Source organism: Limanda limanda, chromosome 11, assembly GCF_963576545.1.
Source record: "Limanda limanda chromosome 11, fLimLim1.1, whole genome shotgun sequence".
NCBI classification, from domain to species: Eukaryota; Metazoa; Chordata; class Actinopteri; order Pleuronectiformes; family Pleuronectidae; genus Limanda; species Limanda limanda.
In genome coordinates, this window is record NC_083646.1 from 28,799,269 (window position 1) to 28,818,477 (window position 19,209).

Here is a 19,209-nt window from a genome sequence, read left to right on the forward strand (position 1 = left end):
TTTTCTTTCTTTCCTTTTTGTCACATCTGTCACGTGTTAGAAGCATCATCAACCTCTCAGTCGCTTAGGTATTGGTCTCCTGTTGTGCTCCAACTTTATACAGGGTGGCCAGACAGAGAAAGTCTGTAGAAACTCCAGAGGCTCTCGCTTGGACATTTGCGTTCACCCACTGGAGTTGAGTACAGGTTTACTGTGCGAGTGATGTTCTCCTAAGAGCCTCTCTGTTTTATTATATATGGACTGGAGGTCTGGCAGCAGGAATTTACTGATCATTGGATTCGCTCTTATGGTGTGTGAAGGTACAGTGCATTTAGAAAAGTTCACACACAAATTATTTTTAACACATTATATCAGATATAATATATATTTATATACATGTATATGTAAATGTTAAATTCCAGAAAGGTGGTCTCTACATTAGAAAATGTTGGAAACCAAGAGATCTTCATGTGCCAATGGAGCAGCTCTTTCAGACTGAGATTTTTTTTTCTCCAGTCCTAGTTGAGCGATATCTCTATGACGTCCTCCTTGATTATTTCCCCTTGTGTGGTGGTGTTGTGCTCTAGAGGACTCTTCTTGCAGCTCAGCCCTGTGAAGGGGCTGCACCAGGAAAGGGAGAACGTGCCTCCAAAAGCCATTTGCATGGCATCCCAGCACGGCACCTTCACCCACTTCCCTGTCTCGCCCTTCAGACGCTCAATTGCCTGGAGAAGACACAATGAGTCAGAGGTGAAAGGAGCTGCGTCACAAGGACTGACTGTGAACCTTCTACATATAATCATTCACACATGGGACACAGATGACGGTACTAAAAAAACTGCAGCAAACGATCATGGTTTAGCTTTGTGGGCTAGCTTCTCAGACACACGTTAAACTAACCAGACTAAAAATAGCATTGATAATTAAATTATTGAACAGGCAACAATACTCATTTGCTGTATGTATGTTTAAAACAAATTGTTCCTGAGTTTGTTCCTTCTTTCCATTTTGGCCAACAGCAATCCTGTCCTAGAGTGACTATACTGCAAAAAATGATGAACAAAATCTGTAGTCCTCTTAATTTTTTCCAGGTCCACTAAAAGTATGCATTACGAAAATAATTGAAACAATATTTTTGATCTAATAAGGGTGCTAGATGGTGGGTGAAGGGATCATTACAGATGTTGCAATTAAGGGAATATGAATGTCTGACTTCCCAATCGAGAATTATTTTACCAGACTGAATTCAGTTGTTTTCTAAGAAACATGCCCAAGATTTATTTAAAGCACAAAACTGCTCACGTGCAAATTGAAAATAAGTAATAATTGGAATAAGAAACCATACAAAATATTTAAAAAACAGCAGAGGCGTCACAGAGCTCACTCATTCATACATATGTTTAGTTGAATCTAAAACTGCAAAAAAAAGAGAAAGGAAATAAGAAGTGCACTTTGACCTCATGATTGAAATCAGCATACTTGTGATGTGTTTAGCTTGATGGGATGACAAACATGATCTCTGATCCAAGCTTACCTCTGTCAATGTTTAAAGAGCTGTCTGCTTCAGAAAGCTTTTGGCAGAGTGCGTTATCAACCAAAGCAAATGCATGAGGGTGGAGAGAACATTAGGAGAAAAGGGTCAGATTACAAACAGTGCAGTGGGAGGAGGATAAAAGACAGCAGTGAAATTTAACGATGCAGGGTGAGTATAGGAGTGTGTGAGGGGGAATGTAAAAATAAAATGTTCTAAACATTATTTAAATATTGAAAAACACAGTTGTCCAGGGTCAAAGTGAAACTGTTACAAATAAAGTGGGCAAACATAGTTATTGTATTGCAACTGATAAATATTGATTATCTGTGCCTGTGCTGAAAATATTTCCAGAATATTTGGACAGAATTCAAATAAAATACAGAGAGCAGTTCACATAGGTGAACATTTTAAATGAAACAGTGTGCCGATTTTAGTATTAGTGTACATGTGAACTGTGAATGTCAAAAGTCAATACATTTTTGAAGGCATTTTTGAAGGCTTTGAGATCCATTAAAATCCAGATGCTGCTTAATATGCTCTATGCAGAAGTTCACATTTTTTTTTACACAGATTCTCTTTAACAGGATTTTAAACTTTTCTCCAGTAGAGATAATTGTATAACCAAGACTTATTGTTATCAATCATTGAATAGAATTGGTTTTAGTGCAGTAGGCCAAGCTTTTCTCCAAAAAAAAGGAGAAAACAGAGATAATCTGTGTTACTGCAGGAAGATAAGCTTTTCTACGAAAATACAAAAAAGGGGAGAATACAGATACTAAAAGTTGACATTTGAATTTTGCACACACAAAGCCATTAGATATCCCAGATTAACAGTGCAACAATGAATCAACAAAATAAGGCAAGAGCAAACCAAGCTGGCAAACTGATTTTGTTTGGAGGGAAGAAAAATAAAAATAAAAACTTTTTATCATCAATCAAAATGATTTACAGCTGTGGATGAGGAGGTGGATCAGGGACACCTCCAGCTGTGCCTGGTGGGTATTTGACAACTCTGACAGAGGGAGACAGAGACAGGAATGCTGCACACAGGATCGTGGTCCTCTGAAAGCGAAAATAACAGAGAGAATAGCCCCACAGAAAAGCAGGGGGGAGTGTAAACGTATGTGTCCATCATTAAAGAGATCTTTAAGCTGTGTGCAGTGTGCTCCGTACTGAGACAACTGACCATGCTAACCTCTTGGGTACAGCAGCCTTCTACGTTGTTTTTTTTCATTAGTAGAGTCAGACCTATTTTGTAATTGCTGTGATTTCTAGATTGAGATGCATCCATCTGAAGTGTGGCATAAAATTTAGAGATCATTCTGATGATTATTTATGCAGATGTGACCTATCTATATTAAATACAGTTTCTTCAACCTCTGTTAATGATGTTTCTGAAATGCAACAGATGGAAACATGAAGACCTTGATGAAGACGTCAAGACAGTTTTTGGCAATGTCAGTTGAAGCTGGTGTCGATGTGTAAACAAAGGCATCTGATCTCTGAAGCAGAATTCATTGCATCCTTTAGCCTGCTGCACCACCCCTCACCTGTATCATGCAAACGATTGGTTCCTGTGTTGAACGTTTCTAAGCAGAGCATCTCCCACTGTGATGTGCATGTGTGAAAGGAGAACTCAGGGGACCCAATTGTCTTAAAAAAGACTTTTGTAACGTGTGCTGAGTCTCAGCTCTGAGTTGTTGACGTTATGCAGTTTTTCCATGTACAGAGAACACAGCCCATCAATCTCTAACTGCGTAGCCACACTCACTTAACTGAAACAAGGCCTGAACAGGAAGTGCAGTCCCTGAAACAAACACAGCAAACTCCTGAAATTTGAAGTTTCTTTGCTTAATGACAGCTGTAGTTGAAAACTGTTTTTTGAACATTGTAAATACTCAGTCAGTGTAAGAATGGGATTTCTGAGCACAGAGGTCCTGTTCACACCTAGTATTAACACCCATCCTGAGAGATTCAATCACAAGTAGAGAGCATTAAGTATGTGTCAAAATTTACATAAAATGCATCCTAAATATGTCTCCTGTGACCACTTGCAATCAGATCTCACTTTGCCACTCTAAATGCGAATAATTACATATTACAATTTTTTTTTTAATATGCAGATGTGACTGTGCTTTTTTTGAGTTGGTGTGAGCTAGCAAGCAAGAGGTAGGGAGAGAGGAGTCCAGAGGGGTTGAATTAATGTCATGTAGCTGTGAGTAGTTTATCAATTTAAGGAAAACACCAATCATTATGTTGTGAAAAGGGTTGATATTTGTGCTGTGGCTACCAACAAAATATGGGCACTGAGATGTGTAAACATGTTAGATTCTTTATTAAATGTTTAATTCATTGTGAAACTATGGTAGGTAAGATGAGTATGCAGCCCTTCCTTTCGGGCCCAGATTGCATTTGCATTCACTTAGCAAAAATCTGATCACATGCTTCCCGGACCATCTCCGGATTTGGCTTGAGTGATCAGATCTCAGGACGCATTTGGGTGTGTTCAGACCTGCGCTTAACTCTTATGATCAGATCAGATGTTGATAACATTTCTGAAGAGGACCAGAGTGAAAACGAGAGAGGCACAACATCAAGATGATGTTCAAGCTGTTTTTGTATGGTAAAATTGTTGCATTTGATTGTTGCTTTGAAAAATTCACCAAAATTAGAAATTCTTTACCATTTACCTTGAGTTGTATATAGTTTGCAATGTTTCTAAACTCGAAAAAAAAAAGCTTTATTGTATGTATTGCCAGAAGCAATGTCCTGTTTGTTCTATTTTTCTCCTGTGGGAGTAAATTTGATACATTTGGGTATAATAAAAAAATTTAAAAAAGATTCGTTGCAACCCTCAGGAATTTTTTTTTCTATTGTACTGGGATGGCAGTAGAAATGTCATTCCATGTCTTAAAACTTCAGTACCTAAATCTCAAACTATTTGAGTGACAAGAAATCAATAGGGAAAGGTGGTTAAATGACTTCTCGTAAATTAGCTGAAATAAAATCTTAAAGGGGACACATTATGAAAATTTATTTGGGTATCTGGCATGTCTACCGTCCCAAAAACTCTGGAAAAAAAACAACTCCCGCGATTTGTTATGGTTTCTCTATGTCAGAAACGTCATGCTTGAGTGACTGCGAATAAGCTTCCGTGTGCCTCCCTCGTCACAGGCCCAATGGGAGTCCCTTACATGGCCAGTGAGGAGGGAGGCATACGGAAGCCCCTTCACCCCCACCTCAAAACATGTCAATCTGAGGAGGGCTGTTTTAGACAGGGTAAAAAGGGTGCTGTTTTAAATGATCCTTGTGGTATTTTGACCAAAATATGTTACAGACATTTCATTAAGACCCCAAGGAACCATATCGACTGTGGTAAAATGGGCACAATATGTCCCCTTTAAGGAAAAACAAGACAAGACACAGTGAGAAAATGGGCTTCTGATACAACACAGAGAAGGTCAGACAAAAACAGATTCATCATAGTTTGAAACAGGATACACAAACTGAAAGTTTCCTTTTCTCTGCGACTCATCACAAAATTGAATGTATAGCGCACTTGGTTTGGCAACATGAAAAGAGATGAGAAGCTGTCCATGATACAGAGTGTAAATCGTGTTCAGCATTGGGAGCAACAAAATGGCAAACGTCTGCTCTGTGGGGTTGGACCGGGCATCCCAATTTGTTTCCGACCCAGCTGCCCTGTTCCCTGCGCTGAGCTCTCACACCACATACTGGTATGTCTCAGCCTTCCCATGGTCAGGGGTGGAGAAGGGACTAAACCACAATAAGGAGAAAGGGTGTCCGAACACCGCCCTCATGTTCATCCATTTAGTTTTTTTAGCCCATCTTCTCTCTTCCTTTTTCAACTGCTCTATACCCTGAAAACGAAAGATAACCAAACTTCAGTAGGTGTGCTTTTGAGACCTTGTCAATAACTCAAAATGAAAATATCAATTCATTCAAACTGCTAAATATGAGGAAAGGTTTACCATCTGTGCCAAAAGCCAAGTAATTCAGGCTTCAAGTTATCTACTTCTGTTGTCTAAAGGGGTTGGTTATGTCTCAGGAGGTCGAGCAGGTCATCCACTAACCAGAAGATCCCTGTATCCCCCATTCTGTGTGCCTTGGTCTAGCTTCTGAACCTCAAATTGTCTCTGACGGCTGTACTGGGAGTGTATGATTGATGTATGATAGTCCTGCACATACTGTAGATGCACTGTGTGAATGTGTTTAAATGGGTTGATGTCAAAACTGTACTGTAAAGAGCTTTGAGTGGTCATGAATACTAGAAAAATACAGACCATTTCCCATTACCATTTGTGACAATGTTGATATGGTCTTTACATGATATTCACGGAATGCTTCATTTATATTCTGGTTGCAAAGCATAGTTTGATTACGACTCATGTCATCATATATCTGACATTACACCGCGTTCCACATTATTATGCAAATTGGATTTAAGGGTCATAAACATTCATTTTTTAGTTTTTGAATTAAACTCATGGATGGTATTGTGTTTCAGGGCTATTTGGATGATTGAAATCAATCTCAGACACCTGTGATAATTAGTTTGCCAGGTGAGCCCAATCAAAGGAAAACTACTTAAGAAGGATGTTCCACATTATTAAGCAAGCTACATGTTTCAGGAATTATGGGGAAGAAAAAGGATCCCTCTGCTGCTGAAAAGCAGCAAATAGTGCAATACCTTGGTCAAGGTATCACAACATTGGATATTTCCAATAGAATTGTGCGTGATCATCGGACGGTGAAGAAATTTGTCACTGATTCACAGCACAAGCGGGTTCGTTCAGACAAAGGCAAAATAAGGAAGATTTCTGCCAAACAAATGCGTAGGGTTAGACACTAAAATGCCATTGAATAGCAGCAAACAGGTGTTTGAAGCCGCTGGTGCCTCTGGAGTCTCGCAAACTTCAAGATGTAGGATGCTCAAGAGGTTTACAAGTGTCCTTAAACCTGTTATTCGGACACCCCTAAACCAAGCTCACAAGCAAAAAAGGTTGTACTGGGCTCAGGACTACATGAAGACTAACTTCCAAACTGTTTTGTTTACGGATGAGTGCCGTGCAAGCCTTGATGGTCCTGAAGGATGCAGTAGAGGATGGTTGGTGAATGGCCACCATGTCCCAACAAGGCTGAGACGTCAACAAGGAGGTGGAGTCATGTTTTGGGCCGGAATCATGGGGAGAGAGCTGGTAGGCCCCTTCAGGGTCCCTGACGGTGTGAAAATGACCTCGGCAAAGTACGTAGAGTTTCTGACTGACACTTTCTTCCGTGATACAAAAAGAAGAACCGTGCCTTCCGAAGCCAAATCATATTCATGCATGACAATGCACCATCTCATGCTGCAAAGAATACCTCTGGGGCATTGGCTGCTATGGGCATAAAAGGAGAGAAACTCATGGTGTGGCCCCCATCTTCCCCTGACCTTAACCCTATTGAGAACCTTTGGAGCATCATCAAGCAAAATATCTATGCGGGTGGAAGGCAGTTCACATCCAAGCAGGTGCTCTGGGAGGCTATTATGGCATCCTGCAAAGACATTAAAGCAGAAACTATCAAAGAACTCACAAGTTCAATGGATGCAAGAATTGTGAAGGTGATATCAAAGAAGGGGTCCTATGTTAACATGTAACTTGACCTAAGATGTTTTTGATTAAAACTTTTTTTGATTTCATTAAATATGACCTCTTAATGCTGCAAATTCAACAAATGACAATTTTTAGTTCTTTACAACCTATAAAATATCTTGAAACTCTGAAACTCAGAATAATAATTTGGAACACTGCATTTTGAGTTTTTTATTTAAAAAAAAATACTGTTATCATTGGGAGGTTTGTTCAATAAAATTTGAATTATACTCTAACAGTTGATGACTTGAAAACTATACTGACTGGCTGTGCATTACTATTTAGGAAAATCTGAGCAAAGTGTAATTTTCATAATAATGTGGAACGCGGTGTACACTGGAACCCAGGAGATGCATAATCAAGCAGTTGATAGCTGCCGTATGTGAACATCACAGACTGCTGTGAAAAATCCTAAAGGCCATTATATTGTGATTAAGATAAGGGCTCCAGACTAAAATTTTACTCTGATTGCACTGGTGCACCAGCACATCATTTAAGTGCACCTATGATTTTTCACTGTTACTTTTGGCACCGCAACAATACACCTATTATACCTTTTCTTGACAGTTCCCAAATACATTAGTAATTTCTCAACTACGGCTGGGTATCGGCAGTGATTTCCCAAACTGATTCAATTCCTATTCACAAGGTCTTGATTTTATTTGATTTTCAATTCGTTCAATATATCGATTCAGTTCAGGATATTTCATTATAAAATACCAATTTTGCTTGGATAGGACAGATCTCAGAGAACATAAGCTGTCAATTGTGCAAGGAAACCTCTCACTTCCTGCATTGTTAAAAATAATAAAGGTTCCATCTGTAAAATTGAGTGATATCTAGTGGTTGCATGTTGCACTAGAATGCCTCTCACCCCCTAAACATGAAATAGAACCTGTGGTATCCTTCAGTTGTTATAAAAACTCAAAAGGTGTTTACTTTGTCCAGTCTGGTAATTAAATATAAAGGGAACATTCTATGGTAAAGAAAACAACAATTTGTACAGTTTAGATGAAACACACTAGTGTTTATTTTAAATTCAATTTCTGCCAATAGATACCTTTCACCTAAATTTACAAACTGGACCTTTAAGGCAGGCCTGTTGCACACAACAGTTTTTGTTGGACAATATATTGACCCATATTCTGCCCTGATCTTAAGGTGCTTATCGTTTTGCATTGGCGGCCGTGATGGAAACACTGTATTCGGTTTAGCTGCCACTGTTCGACACATACTGCCTCATTCATGTCAACAACCTCTACTCTCTCATACCTGCTTCACTTTTTGTTTGTCTGTGTCAGTGAGTGTGACTCATTGACCCAGTAGTATAAAAGCATATACTACTACCCCTCTCTTTTTATCTTTATGACTGCTTGTGTGTCTGTAGTGGAGGGGCAGAGGGGGACATTTAATAATGTGATTGGTAAAATTGGTAAAATTAAAACTCCAGGACAACAGAAGGGGAATACAAACTATGGGATGCATATTTGATCATTTATATCATATAAAATATGTCATCAATATCGCTTAAAAATCATTTTTCACTGTGTTTCCTGGTGCGATACGCTCGCGTCAAGCGCAAAAATTAGACTCGACGCCGAAACGATCGCTGCACGGCGCTAGGCAGCCTTGGCGCAGCGCGGGACCCGCACAAAGGATTAACATGGGAGTGGATGGGAGCCAGCTGTTATTTAAGGCTTGGCGCTGCGCTTACGCGTAAGACATATCAATAAAACTGATATTACGCGAAATGGGAGAGTATCTGTGAAAAAGTAAATGCTGTGGGTAAAACAAACAGAAAAACCGATAAGAGAAAATGGCAGGAAATACGAAGAAGAACAGAAGAAAAAAATATCTCATAATAAAACCTCTGCAAATATAACAGGTTGAGGGCCGGTGGAAGAGATGCTTCTGACCAATATAAAGCAGCAGGTGCAGTTACACTTTCTGAAAAAAAACATTCTCTCAGTCTTTTTCCATGCCATCTCCTCCTTACCACAATAACTGCATACCATGATTCCAATACAGTATAACAAGCTGTATGAGAAGCACGGGGAAGTCCTGCACTGCATTAAATTAGTATTTTCTGCTCGTATGGTTGCATAAAGCTTAGTGTGGAAGAGCTCCATGTTCCTGTAAGACTAATTTCACAACCATTTTTTTGAAACCATATATACCTTTATCACTGGTCTTACCATCCCAAACCACACATTCAACATTCAAGTTTCTATTCACACATTTTAAATCAAAGTAAAAAAGTGTTTTCTCAGACTAGCTCCATACTAATACGTTTTTCTTTTTAAAACAGCGTCTTAAAACTGAATCAATGTCTGTCCAAAACAAATGATTTGGCTTTGAATCAAATGTAAATGTAAGCGCAAGTGGGTCCAACTGCTGGGTAACTCTGCTTGACGCATTTAAGATGGTGCCATTGCGCCTACTGCAGGGTTGTCAAGTGGGAGACACTATTCACTTGCTCCTTTAATCTCGGAATATCTCGAGGTGAAAGCTCAGCAGCAGGGATGTCTCACTACCACTCACTGCAGCTGGCCCTAGAATCCATCTCTGCACCACACCATATCCTTCCTTTGTAGCCCCTTGTTCTGCCTCCTTCGCAAAGTCTTTGAGACCCTTCTTCAGCTTGTAGCCTCTGACCCCAATAGACATAAGGAACCGCTGGGTGGAGGATCCAGTGTATCCTGTACAGCTGATTTCCACTCGATAAGTGTATGCCCTCCATCCTGCTTGTGAGCATACAGTTGCCAGCTCTGTATACTTTTTCCTCTCAAAGGCAACTTCCATACCATCGTCCCATGGAACCGACAGTTCAGCAATGATGACTGTCCCACTGGGGGGTAGACGATAGCACAATGTCCTGTCAAAGGGAAGGGAAGTTTCAACTGGTGGTCGAGGTCAGGTCTCATGTTCCACTCCCCTCCAGGAGACAGGAGAGACCACTCCCTTGTCCTGCTGCTGTAAATCTTGCCCACTTGCCTTACAAACTACATCAACAACAAATCACTGCACCTTAGTACCGCACATGCCCAAATAACTTATTGTTCCATTTCCTAAAACATTTGTCTCTTATTTTTATTTTTTATTTGTAGTTTTCGCTATTTGTTAATATTTGCTCTTTTGCCAATATCAGTTAGTGCTTTTTTTACTTGTATATATTGTTCTTTTATTTCCTATGCACCAACTACACCATGTAAATTTCCTGTATGTGAAAATATACTTGGCCAACAAAAGAATTCTGATTCTGAACTGTTGAGAGGCTAGCCCGGATTGCTTCCAGTTTGCGTATCTCAAGGATTTCAGGGAGCTTCATGTGCCCTGTGTAAGCGTATCCTTGTAGCCAGACAGGATGTGCTGGAAGCTCAGGTTCTGGAATTTGCAGAATTGACAGAAAAGTGTGGATGACAGGCATACACATAGCAACACTGATGTGTTTTCAAACAAAAACGTAGTTGTGTGGATGTACCCTCAGGCTACACAGGGAGAAACGTCACTTGGCTGCAACGGTCTAAATTAGATGTGGAAGGTCAACGATATTAATCTTTATACAACAGGGGGTGAAAATAGCAGGGAGAACATCTGAAAAGTAGCAGGATGTTGTTGGAAAAAATGGATAGGAGGGGAATGTTGGACACTAAACAGGTCACTTACGGTCTCATCGGTACAGATGGAATGGACTTGGGTGCCGAACATCACAGAGGTGAAGATGAGGAATAGGAGACCCTCAAAGCACAAGAGTATGAGGAGGATGACTGTTGCAGGGGGAGAGAAGGAACTGCACTCTGGGGGGATGGAGGGACAAGGAGAAAGAGAAGTGAAAAGGCAAAAAAGATGATCATATGAAGAACAGCTACACTTACAAAAAACTACAGTTACTTTAATGTTGAACTATGTTTCACTAAATAAAGGAGGCTAAGCTAATAAACTATTCAGTCTACAGCCACAGGCAGTGATGTACTGATTATTGAGATTTAGGATGAATTTTTAAGCAGATAGTAAAAACTTGTAGCTACAGGTTTAAGTACAACTATAATACTATATTTTATCACCACTTTACAGTCAGTCACGTCTGCTGCATTGTGCAAGTCCCTTATACACATATAGGTTTTGTCAATTTATTGACTCATCATAAAAAATCAACTACACCTGATTTTCAATGTGATCTGCTGTTTTATTTCATTACGAACAAAGTAGAGAGAGTATTCATATTTATGATGCAGTCAATCAAAATTGGAACTGCTGCTCACACTGCTTGATAGTCCGTAACAGAAACATCCAATTAACTAATTAAAGTTATAAATCCTGACCATGGACTGTATATAAAGATGGAGGAAAGGTATCCTCTTCTTCCCTCTCTCAAGAAATGAAGCCAAAATATCCCAGGCATGAATTCTGCCATCTTGCAGCAAAGACGTTATTTGGAGACAGAATCTGCAAAGTAGTAAGGGCTGGAGCGATAAAACGATAAAGATAATTATCACAATATAACTTTTTCCAGATAGAAATATAATACATGATCCATAAGTCATTCCATCAATGTTTTGACAGACAACGCAAACAGTACAGACGTCTACTTGGTGTTTCTTTTATTCACGCTAGTGTTAAGGATATACACATTTAAACCTGCTACACAACACATACATAACATGTCTCCAGGACATCAGGGTTAAACTAACCAGAACGATCCGGATTTAATGATCTGAAATCATAATAACTGAAAACATGTGATTATCAGTTCTTGTGTGAAGATGGATGGATGGACTAAGGGACAGACAGACAGACAGAAGATAAGTTCTTCATCAGATTATGAGGCAACGCTGTGTTTTAACATAATTGTTGCAGAAGAAGCGACGTCCCGTTTATCCAGGAACATAAATATGAATTCTGTGGCTTTTTATAAATGTGATTATCTGTTTCTGTGTGAAGAGGGACAGAGATGAGCAGACACACACACTATAATAATAATAATAATAATGTTTATTCAACTATTAAAACAAATATAAGTTTTCCATTCTACTTTCAAAGGGAAGGCAGGGTGAATCAATAACTTTCTGAACCGAAAACGTTATTTAAAAAATGTGTTAGGCATGATTTTGATGATTGTTTGGATTTTGGTTGCATTTACATGTTGAGGTGGACATGGAGGAAGATTCTGGTTTGATGTACAAATGTTTATTTTTCTATGATATATAGTTTTTCTATGACAATGGTTATTGTATATATCACATTGTGAGGCCTGATCATATTCATTATGACAGGGGTTCTCAAACTTTTGCAAGCTGGGCCCCCCCAAGGCTGGTTAGGGGTAGTTGGGGCGCCCGCATCCTCCCACCGCCCGCGACCACCGCCCTCATCTACACCACCATAAATAGATAGATAGATAGATAGATATAGATAGATAGCATATTGTTATTGATAGGCCTGACACGTCAAGGTAAGGCTATTGTTATTGTTGAGCCCATACGGACAATTATTATTACTATTTTACTATTTATTATTATTATTGTTAACAGCCTCGTCGTGGTCTTGTGAGTGTGTTTGTATGTGTTGCTATGAGCGACTTGCACACGAATAATGAATAAGGCTGTGCTAGGCAATGGTTCCTAACAAAACGAACGGTACACAATTTAGACAGGGACAGCACAGAATAATTCAAGTGCATGTGTCTTATTTTTTGCAACACGGTGGATGATTGAAGATGTAAAGGTAGGTGTTAAGGAGAAACGGGCTAGCTGCAGTTGGAAGAAGTTAGCTAGCTAGAAGGCTAGCTCTTGGGGCTACGAGCTTTCTAAAAAGACTGTGGAGCATATTACTCCTTAGATTAGGCTACGAATAGGCCTACTGCAAGTGCAGGAAGGTATGACTTAGCAAGGAGTGAGTCTTTAAAAAGACTGTGTTTATAAAGCAATGAATATTTTAATGATAGAGGAAACAAGAGCAATCGCACAAACTATGCAGGGTGACGTCTCAGTGAGGGTGAGCGGTTCCTTTTTCTTGGAAGCGTACGTGCAACTCGTGTTCAAATGATAACACTACTCTTTTGATTGGTGGATCAGGAACAAAACAGTATTCGATTTGTTTGTGTCAGTCCAGCCCCTTGCATTTCGCCACTGAGGGAGCTTTCACTAATCAGTGACAGGTCAGCGGTCTTTTTTCTTTCTTTTTTTTTCTCCGTCTGTGACATCGCGTCCCCCCTGTAGAGTGTACGCCCCCCACTTTGAGAACCACTGCATTATGATAATGATACTTTATATCTTCATTTACTGGTAATTTTGAACTTGCCATGAATGAATCAATTCAGTTTCACCTGAGAACTTCAACTGAAAAAATGTGATTGGGTGGCTGACCTGTGTAGGTCTAGTACCAAAACGATGCAGCATAATAAATAACTGATTTCAAGTTGGAGCTCTTTTCACAGTTTTTGATCTACTTGTCCCTCTCCTACGCACTTGTTCTGCCAAATGTAGGTGTAAAGCATTCTTTAGTTTTAAAGATATCTCAAACTAAAATAAACCTTGCCAATTATTTTAAATGTTACTTATATTCATTTGTATTACAATAAAAGTGTCAGAGAATAGTTACAGTGAAATACAATATCAATCCAGGACTCAAAATTGTGACATCTTTTTTGACAGTGAAGGAAATTATAGCTTATAGAGCTTAAAAAACACTCACTTGTCCAATCATCTTCAAAGCAATAGAGGAAATGGAAGACCACCATGACCAGAGCATGGAGAGAGATGAGTGCAATATACATCTGGGTTAAAAGACAAGAAAAGAAAAGACACAATGAAGGACATTTCACCACATACACTGCATACAAAGTGGTAACCACTGAGGAATCCCACTCGTGATAAATAAAGCTTATCTTATCTTCCAACTTAAGATGCTGAAAGTTGGTATTTTACTGAGTGAGACTCCTTGTCAGCATGAACTTACTGTGAAAAGCACAAAGTACTTTTGGTTGTTCTTCCCAACACAGTTATTGACCCAGGGGCAGTGATGGTCCATCTTCCGTATACAGCGTTTGCAAACACTGTGAGAGAGTTACACGTAAAGGGGGAAAAGTAATTAATCAAAATAAAAGGCAAACTGTGAATTACAATGTTAGTAGAGAGTGAAAGTAACATGATTGTGGCAAGCAATTTTCTTAGGTTGAAATTTCTGATAACGGTTTGCACTGTACAAAAACACTGCAGCTGTAAACATAGGACAGGGTGTGTGAACATCAAATACTGCAATGAGCATATTACATCACATTTGCCCTACCTGCAGTGGTGTGCACGGTCAGGCTTGATGCTGCTGCACTTTGGACATTTGTAGACCACCTGACCTGGTTTCAACTGAAGGCTTTCTATGTATTCCTTAGTAGCATTCCCTTTAGGTACGGCCCCCTTCCAGGAAACATCACCACAGAGAAGACTTGAGCTTAATTTTTGATAATTAGTCAAAATAATTTGCAAATAAGGCTAAACATACTTTAATATTTAGATTTTGCATTGCCTATCTATACACAAATTCTTGAACATTTGTTCGACATACATCATTACTGACATGTTTTGCCCGATTGAAGATGATATAAATGGTAAAATGGTAAATGGTTTTGTATTTATATAGCGCTTTTCTAGTCTTGATGACCACTCAAAGCGCTTTACAGTACAGTTTTACATTCACCCATACACACACACATTCGTACAGTGCATCTATTAGCAGCACTTTTGTTGTTCTATGAGGGCCAATTCAGGATTCAGCATCTTGCCCAAGGACACTTCCGCATGCAGATGGGACAGACTGGGGATCGAACTACCGACCTTCAGGTTGGAGGACGACCTCAGCCACAGTCACCCCGTATATGTGATATACATAAATATATATATAAGCATATAAGCATGCATGTTGAGACAAGTCAGTTATTAGACATGCACATCCTCATGAATACTTTCTCTGCATTCCATGTAAATGCAAGAACAAAAATATGATGGCTCACGAGTTATCTCGTGTTTGTTATCACACAGAGAGCTCTATAAACTCTTTGCATTTCTTCTTTTGCTGTATTTAAGTATCCAAATAATTAACTGTGAAGAAAGTTCAGTTCAGTTCGTTTCTCTCTCTCTCTGGACACACAAGTAAATGCAGTCTGGGTAAAAACAACAGACTTTGTAAACTTAGTAAATGTATCTGGCACTGGAAGAGCTGGTGTCACTTTGTCTGGTTTGACGCAGTTGGCGCAGTGCACAATGATAGACGCTAAAAGATTTAAAAAATAAAAAATAAAAACTTTCACGGCCCAAACCTGTATGAAAAGACCTAAAATTAACACCATTGGTGGACTTAGTGGAGCTGTGCATGGCTCTGTGGTGTCTGACTTGGACCTGGTGGCGCTGCAGCCGGGCTGTGCACTTTCTCCCGGCTATGGAGCTGTCCGTGGTGTCTGCATCCGTAGCCAGGGACTGCAAGTCATATCGTCATTTCAATATTGAACAAAGTAATCGCATACGACATGTTTTCCTAATATCGTGTAGCCCTAACCCGAATTGTCCCTCATAGAAAATAAGTGCTGCTAATAGATGCACTGTATGAATGTGTGTTTGAATGGCAAACTGTGCCGTAAAGACTACAAAAGCCCTATATAAATACAAACCATTTAACCGTTGTATCTTTGCAAACGTGCAGGGCAGCAACAGATTCTAACACAACACGTTTGTAATATAATTACAGACAAATTTTGTTGTTTTTACCCAGTATGGATTTACAGGCGTGTTGGATGAGAGATCAAAAGAGAGCAAGTGGAGTCAGATGGGATTCGATAAATTTATGAATGCACGCAGCAATGAATAAAAAAACAACTGACAATGGACTCAGTCTTTATAGACTTTATATTAGAGACATTATATTCGGCCAATTTCCCAACCCTAATAGCTCAGAGGGTGAGTAAATAACATGATCGCAGTAACCCTGAACATCTCCCTAAAACCTTATTAAAAAAAATAGTGTTACATCACATAAAAAGAATCATTGAATATCCAACTAAAAAAAATCTTATTTGGGTACAGCCCCAGATATTAACACCCCGAAAAAGCTCAGCTTACAGGGTCAGTGCACATGGCCCTGAGGTGTGAGGCCAGGGCAAGGAAGGCCAGTGTGTTGAACAAGGTCCCATTCATAATGCAGTAAGTCAGACTCTTGGAGGGAAGCAGCATTACAAACAGCACCACAAACTCGGCATACAACACCAGCAGCCAGGTGATGACCGCGCACACAATGCCGCAGGCATCCCAGATGAACCACATGGCAGAGGCAGAGGAGGAAGTGATAACATCTTTGGAAATGGGGATGCGCTGCTCAGCCTGTAGGCAGTTTACTCCTGCCCTATCCCCGGCATGCCCACGCCCATGCTCTACGTCCCTGTATCTGTGCACTGGGCTCTTCATCCTTCATCTAAGCTGCCTGCTGCTGCCGGACACACTGGGTCTTCAGACCCCAGTCACCGCATGCTGATGGTGAAGAGCAGGAGGGTCCACAATTTGTGTCTCTAGTGAATTTCTAAGGGGGAAAAAACATATTATGAATCCACATGCATTGGTTCTATTAAATCTGAGGGATTGAAAATTCGCTACTGTTGGATGTATGGTACAAAAAACACATACTAGCAATAGACACAAATGAAAGATGCTGCAGAACTGAAACAATTAATTGCTTAATCTATTGACGTATAAACAATGGTCATCCATTTTGTTAATCAAACATGTAAGATTCTGTAGTTTCAGCTTCTCAACTGTGAGTATTTACTGAATATATTAAGCATTGTAACTGTTGAGCAATTTGATGATATTAGGTTGGGATTAAGAAAAATTGTGATGGGCACTTTTTTGACAGAAAATTCATTGAAAATAGAGATGAATGTATGAATAAATCTATTTGTATACGGTATAGTTATGTTCTCCCCATTACTGTGTGGGTCCTCTCTCTGTATACTGGCATCCCCCCACGGTCCAAAGATACACAGGACCTAAATTGCCAGAAGGCGTGAAATTGTGTCTGAATGGTTGCAAAACATTTTTTTTTTTTTAAACATAACTGTACACTAGGAACAACTGTTTGTAAATTTACAGTCCTGGACACCTGTACAACATGCAGAGCTTGAAGCAATGATGTGTGCTAATGCTAAACCTGTAATGAAGTACTTATGGCACACTGCACAGCAGATTTGTGGATGACAAACCCATGTGATGTGGTGACATGCTGAATAGAACTGAACCTTCCATGAAAACTCACTAATTAAACTTTCTCCCATTGAGCACTAAATATATGAAACCTCAATCATCCCTGCAACTCTAAAGACATTTTCAGAACACACCTGCCGGCCTCCAGTCTTTCTCTGCTGTTTGCCTTTCACGCATGCACAACAGAGCGGGAGATCCTCTACAGGATTTTTCAGGTAAGGGGTGGTGCAACAGGCAGATGCAGGAAGTAATATATTAATTCCGCTGCGGAACCCTGATATAATAGCTTTCTCATTTTTTTTTATCTTTACGCATGAACCGTCATCAACTTCCCTACTCACTCAGGGAGAATCCTGCGCTGGATCTCCTGCTGTTTACTCACTCCTGACGTTCTACAGACTTTATGTTGAGGATTTTTTTACGATCCTGTCCATTCTTCACACACTCCCTACTCTCCAAGAAGTGCCCACGGTCAGGTTATAGATAATGGACCAACCAACAGTGCACTGTAGTGTCTACGCTTAGGGACTTTCGTATCTAATTCAGATGCGCCAGACAGAGAGGCACCAACATCCACTCTTACCAACTTCACCTCTTTTGCATATTCCACCAGTGGCAAGATTTAAGGACACAATGTGATTTAGGAATGCATGCTTTTGACTTAACTATCCAATAGGATGAGAACACCTACAGATAACATAGAGAGTGACAGCAATTCTAGCCAAACATGAATGTGCTGTTGGAATGGGTGATGCAAATAGAGGAAGATATATGTGGATGCTGTGGGAGACATCGTCAGACAATTGCTTATGTTACTCTGTTGGCGTTTGTATATTGTTTCACCTTCTGGTCTCCTTGATGCATCAAGTCTACATTAAAATCTTATGCATAATACATCATATACATATCTTACTTTTGTCATTGTTGCGAGGTAAACAGGCATCCTTGTCTTAGGCTAGATAAAGTAATAATTTAGTGGCTAACAATAATTGATAAGACAGTTTTCAGGCCTACATATCAACTGAAACCTGATACACACACACACACACTAATCAACACACAGTACATTTTAGCTAATGCTCGTGCTTTTAAAACGTGTCAGGGTAAGCATTTCCTGACTTGGTCACATATTCCTGTCGGTATGCTTACTTTAAACTGTGAAGCGATAGACTACCGGGACTGTTCGGCTGCCTTCACTGGAGATGAATGATCATTATTTACCGCTGAATCTCATCTGAACGATGAGCCAGGAAGAGCACCTTCAAGCCGATCCCTCTGCAGCTGTTCTGTGACACCTCCTCAACATGCTCCTCCCGCCCTTCACAAACAACACGACGTGGCATATATGATATAGTGTTTGCAGCCGTGGTAGCGCACGGTTCTCCGCGTATGGTGAACTGGTTGCGCACGGAGGTTGTGGAATTCGCGCATGCGTAGAGAAACCAAGACCTATAAAGCCGCCTCCGTTTCAGACGTACGCATGCGCCACCACTTTGACATACTCGGGGAACCAACTCTTCCATGGCTTCCAACATTATGAGAAAAAAAACAAATAAATATAAATAAATGTAAATAAAATATATACAAACATATATATATATTAATACATAATTTTTTTGTTCTTTTCTCCTATAAAAAGCTTGTGACTTGATTATTTATAAAAATGCCAGCCGTAAGCCAACATAATAAACATAAATCTAAAACAGCTGTATCTCTAAACACATACAGCGTATGTGTGTAGCCTTCTTGTTGTTATCACTTTTTTCACCCTGTCCTCAAAGTGTTCTGTTTAACTATATAGAGA

The 19,209-nt window shown here is 39.8% G+C and overlaps 1 protein-coding gene across 2 annotated transcripts; it reads right to left on the bottom strand.

Annotated features, from left to right (window-relative positions):
- Positions 1-497: 497 nt before the first annotated feature.
- Positions 498-18,803, bottom strand: zdhhc3a (zinc finger DHHC-type palmitoyltransferase 3a). 2 transcript variants are annotated; one of them, XM_061080549.1, is made up of 7 exons: positions 18,555-18,803; positions 16,272-16,725; positions 14,452-14,576; positions 14,122-14,218; positions 13,858-13,939; positions 10,834-10,964; positions 498-704 (listed from the first exon to the last, which is right to left on the bottom strand). In XM_061080549.1, exons 2-7 carry the CDS (start codon positions 16,611-16,613, stop codon positions 498-500), a joined length of 984 nt encoding a protein of 327 aa, XP_060936532.1. In that variant the 5' UTR covers positions 16,614-16,725; positions 18,555-18,803. The 2 variants fall into 2 exon arrangements, with proteins under 2 accessions (XP_060936532.1, XP_060936533.1); XM_061080550.1 differs by lacking the exon at positions 498-704 and adding an exon at positions 3,741-5,394.
- Positions 18,804-19,209: the final 406 nt, after the last annotated feature.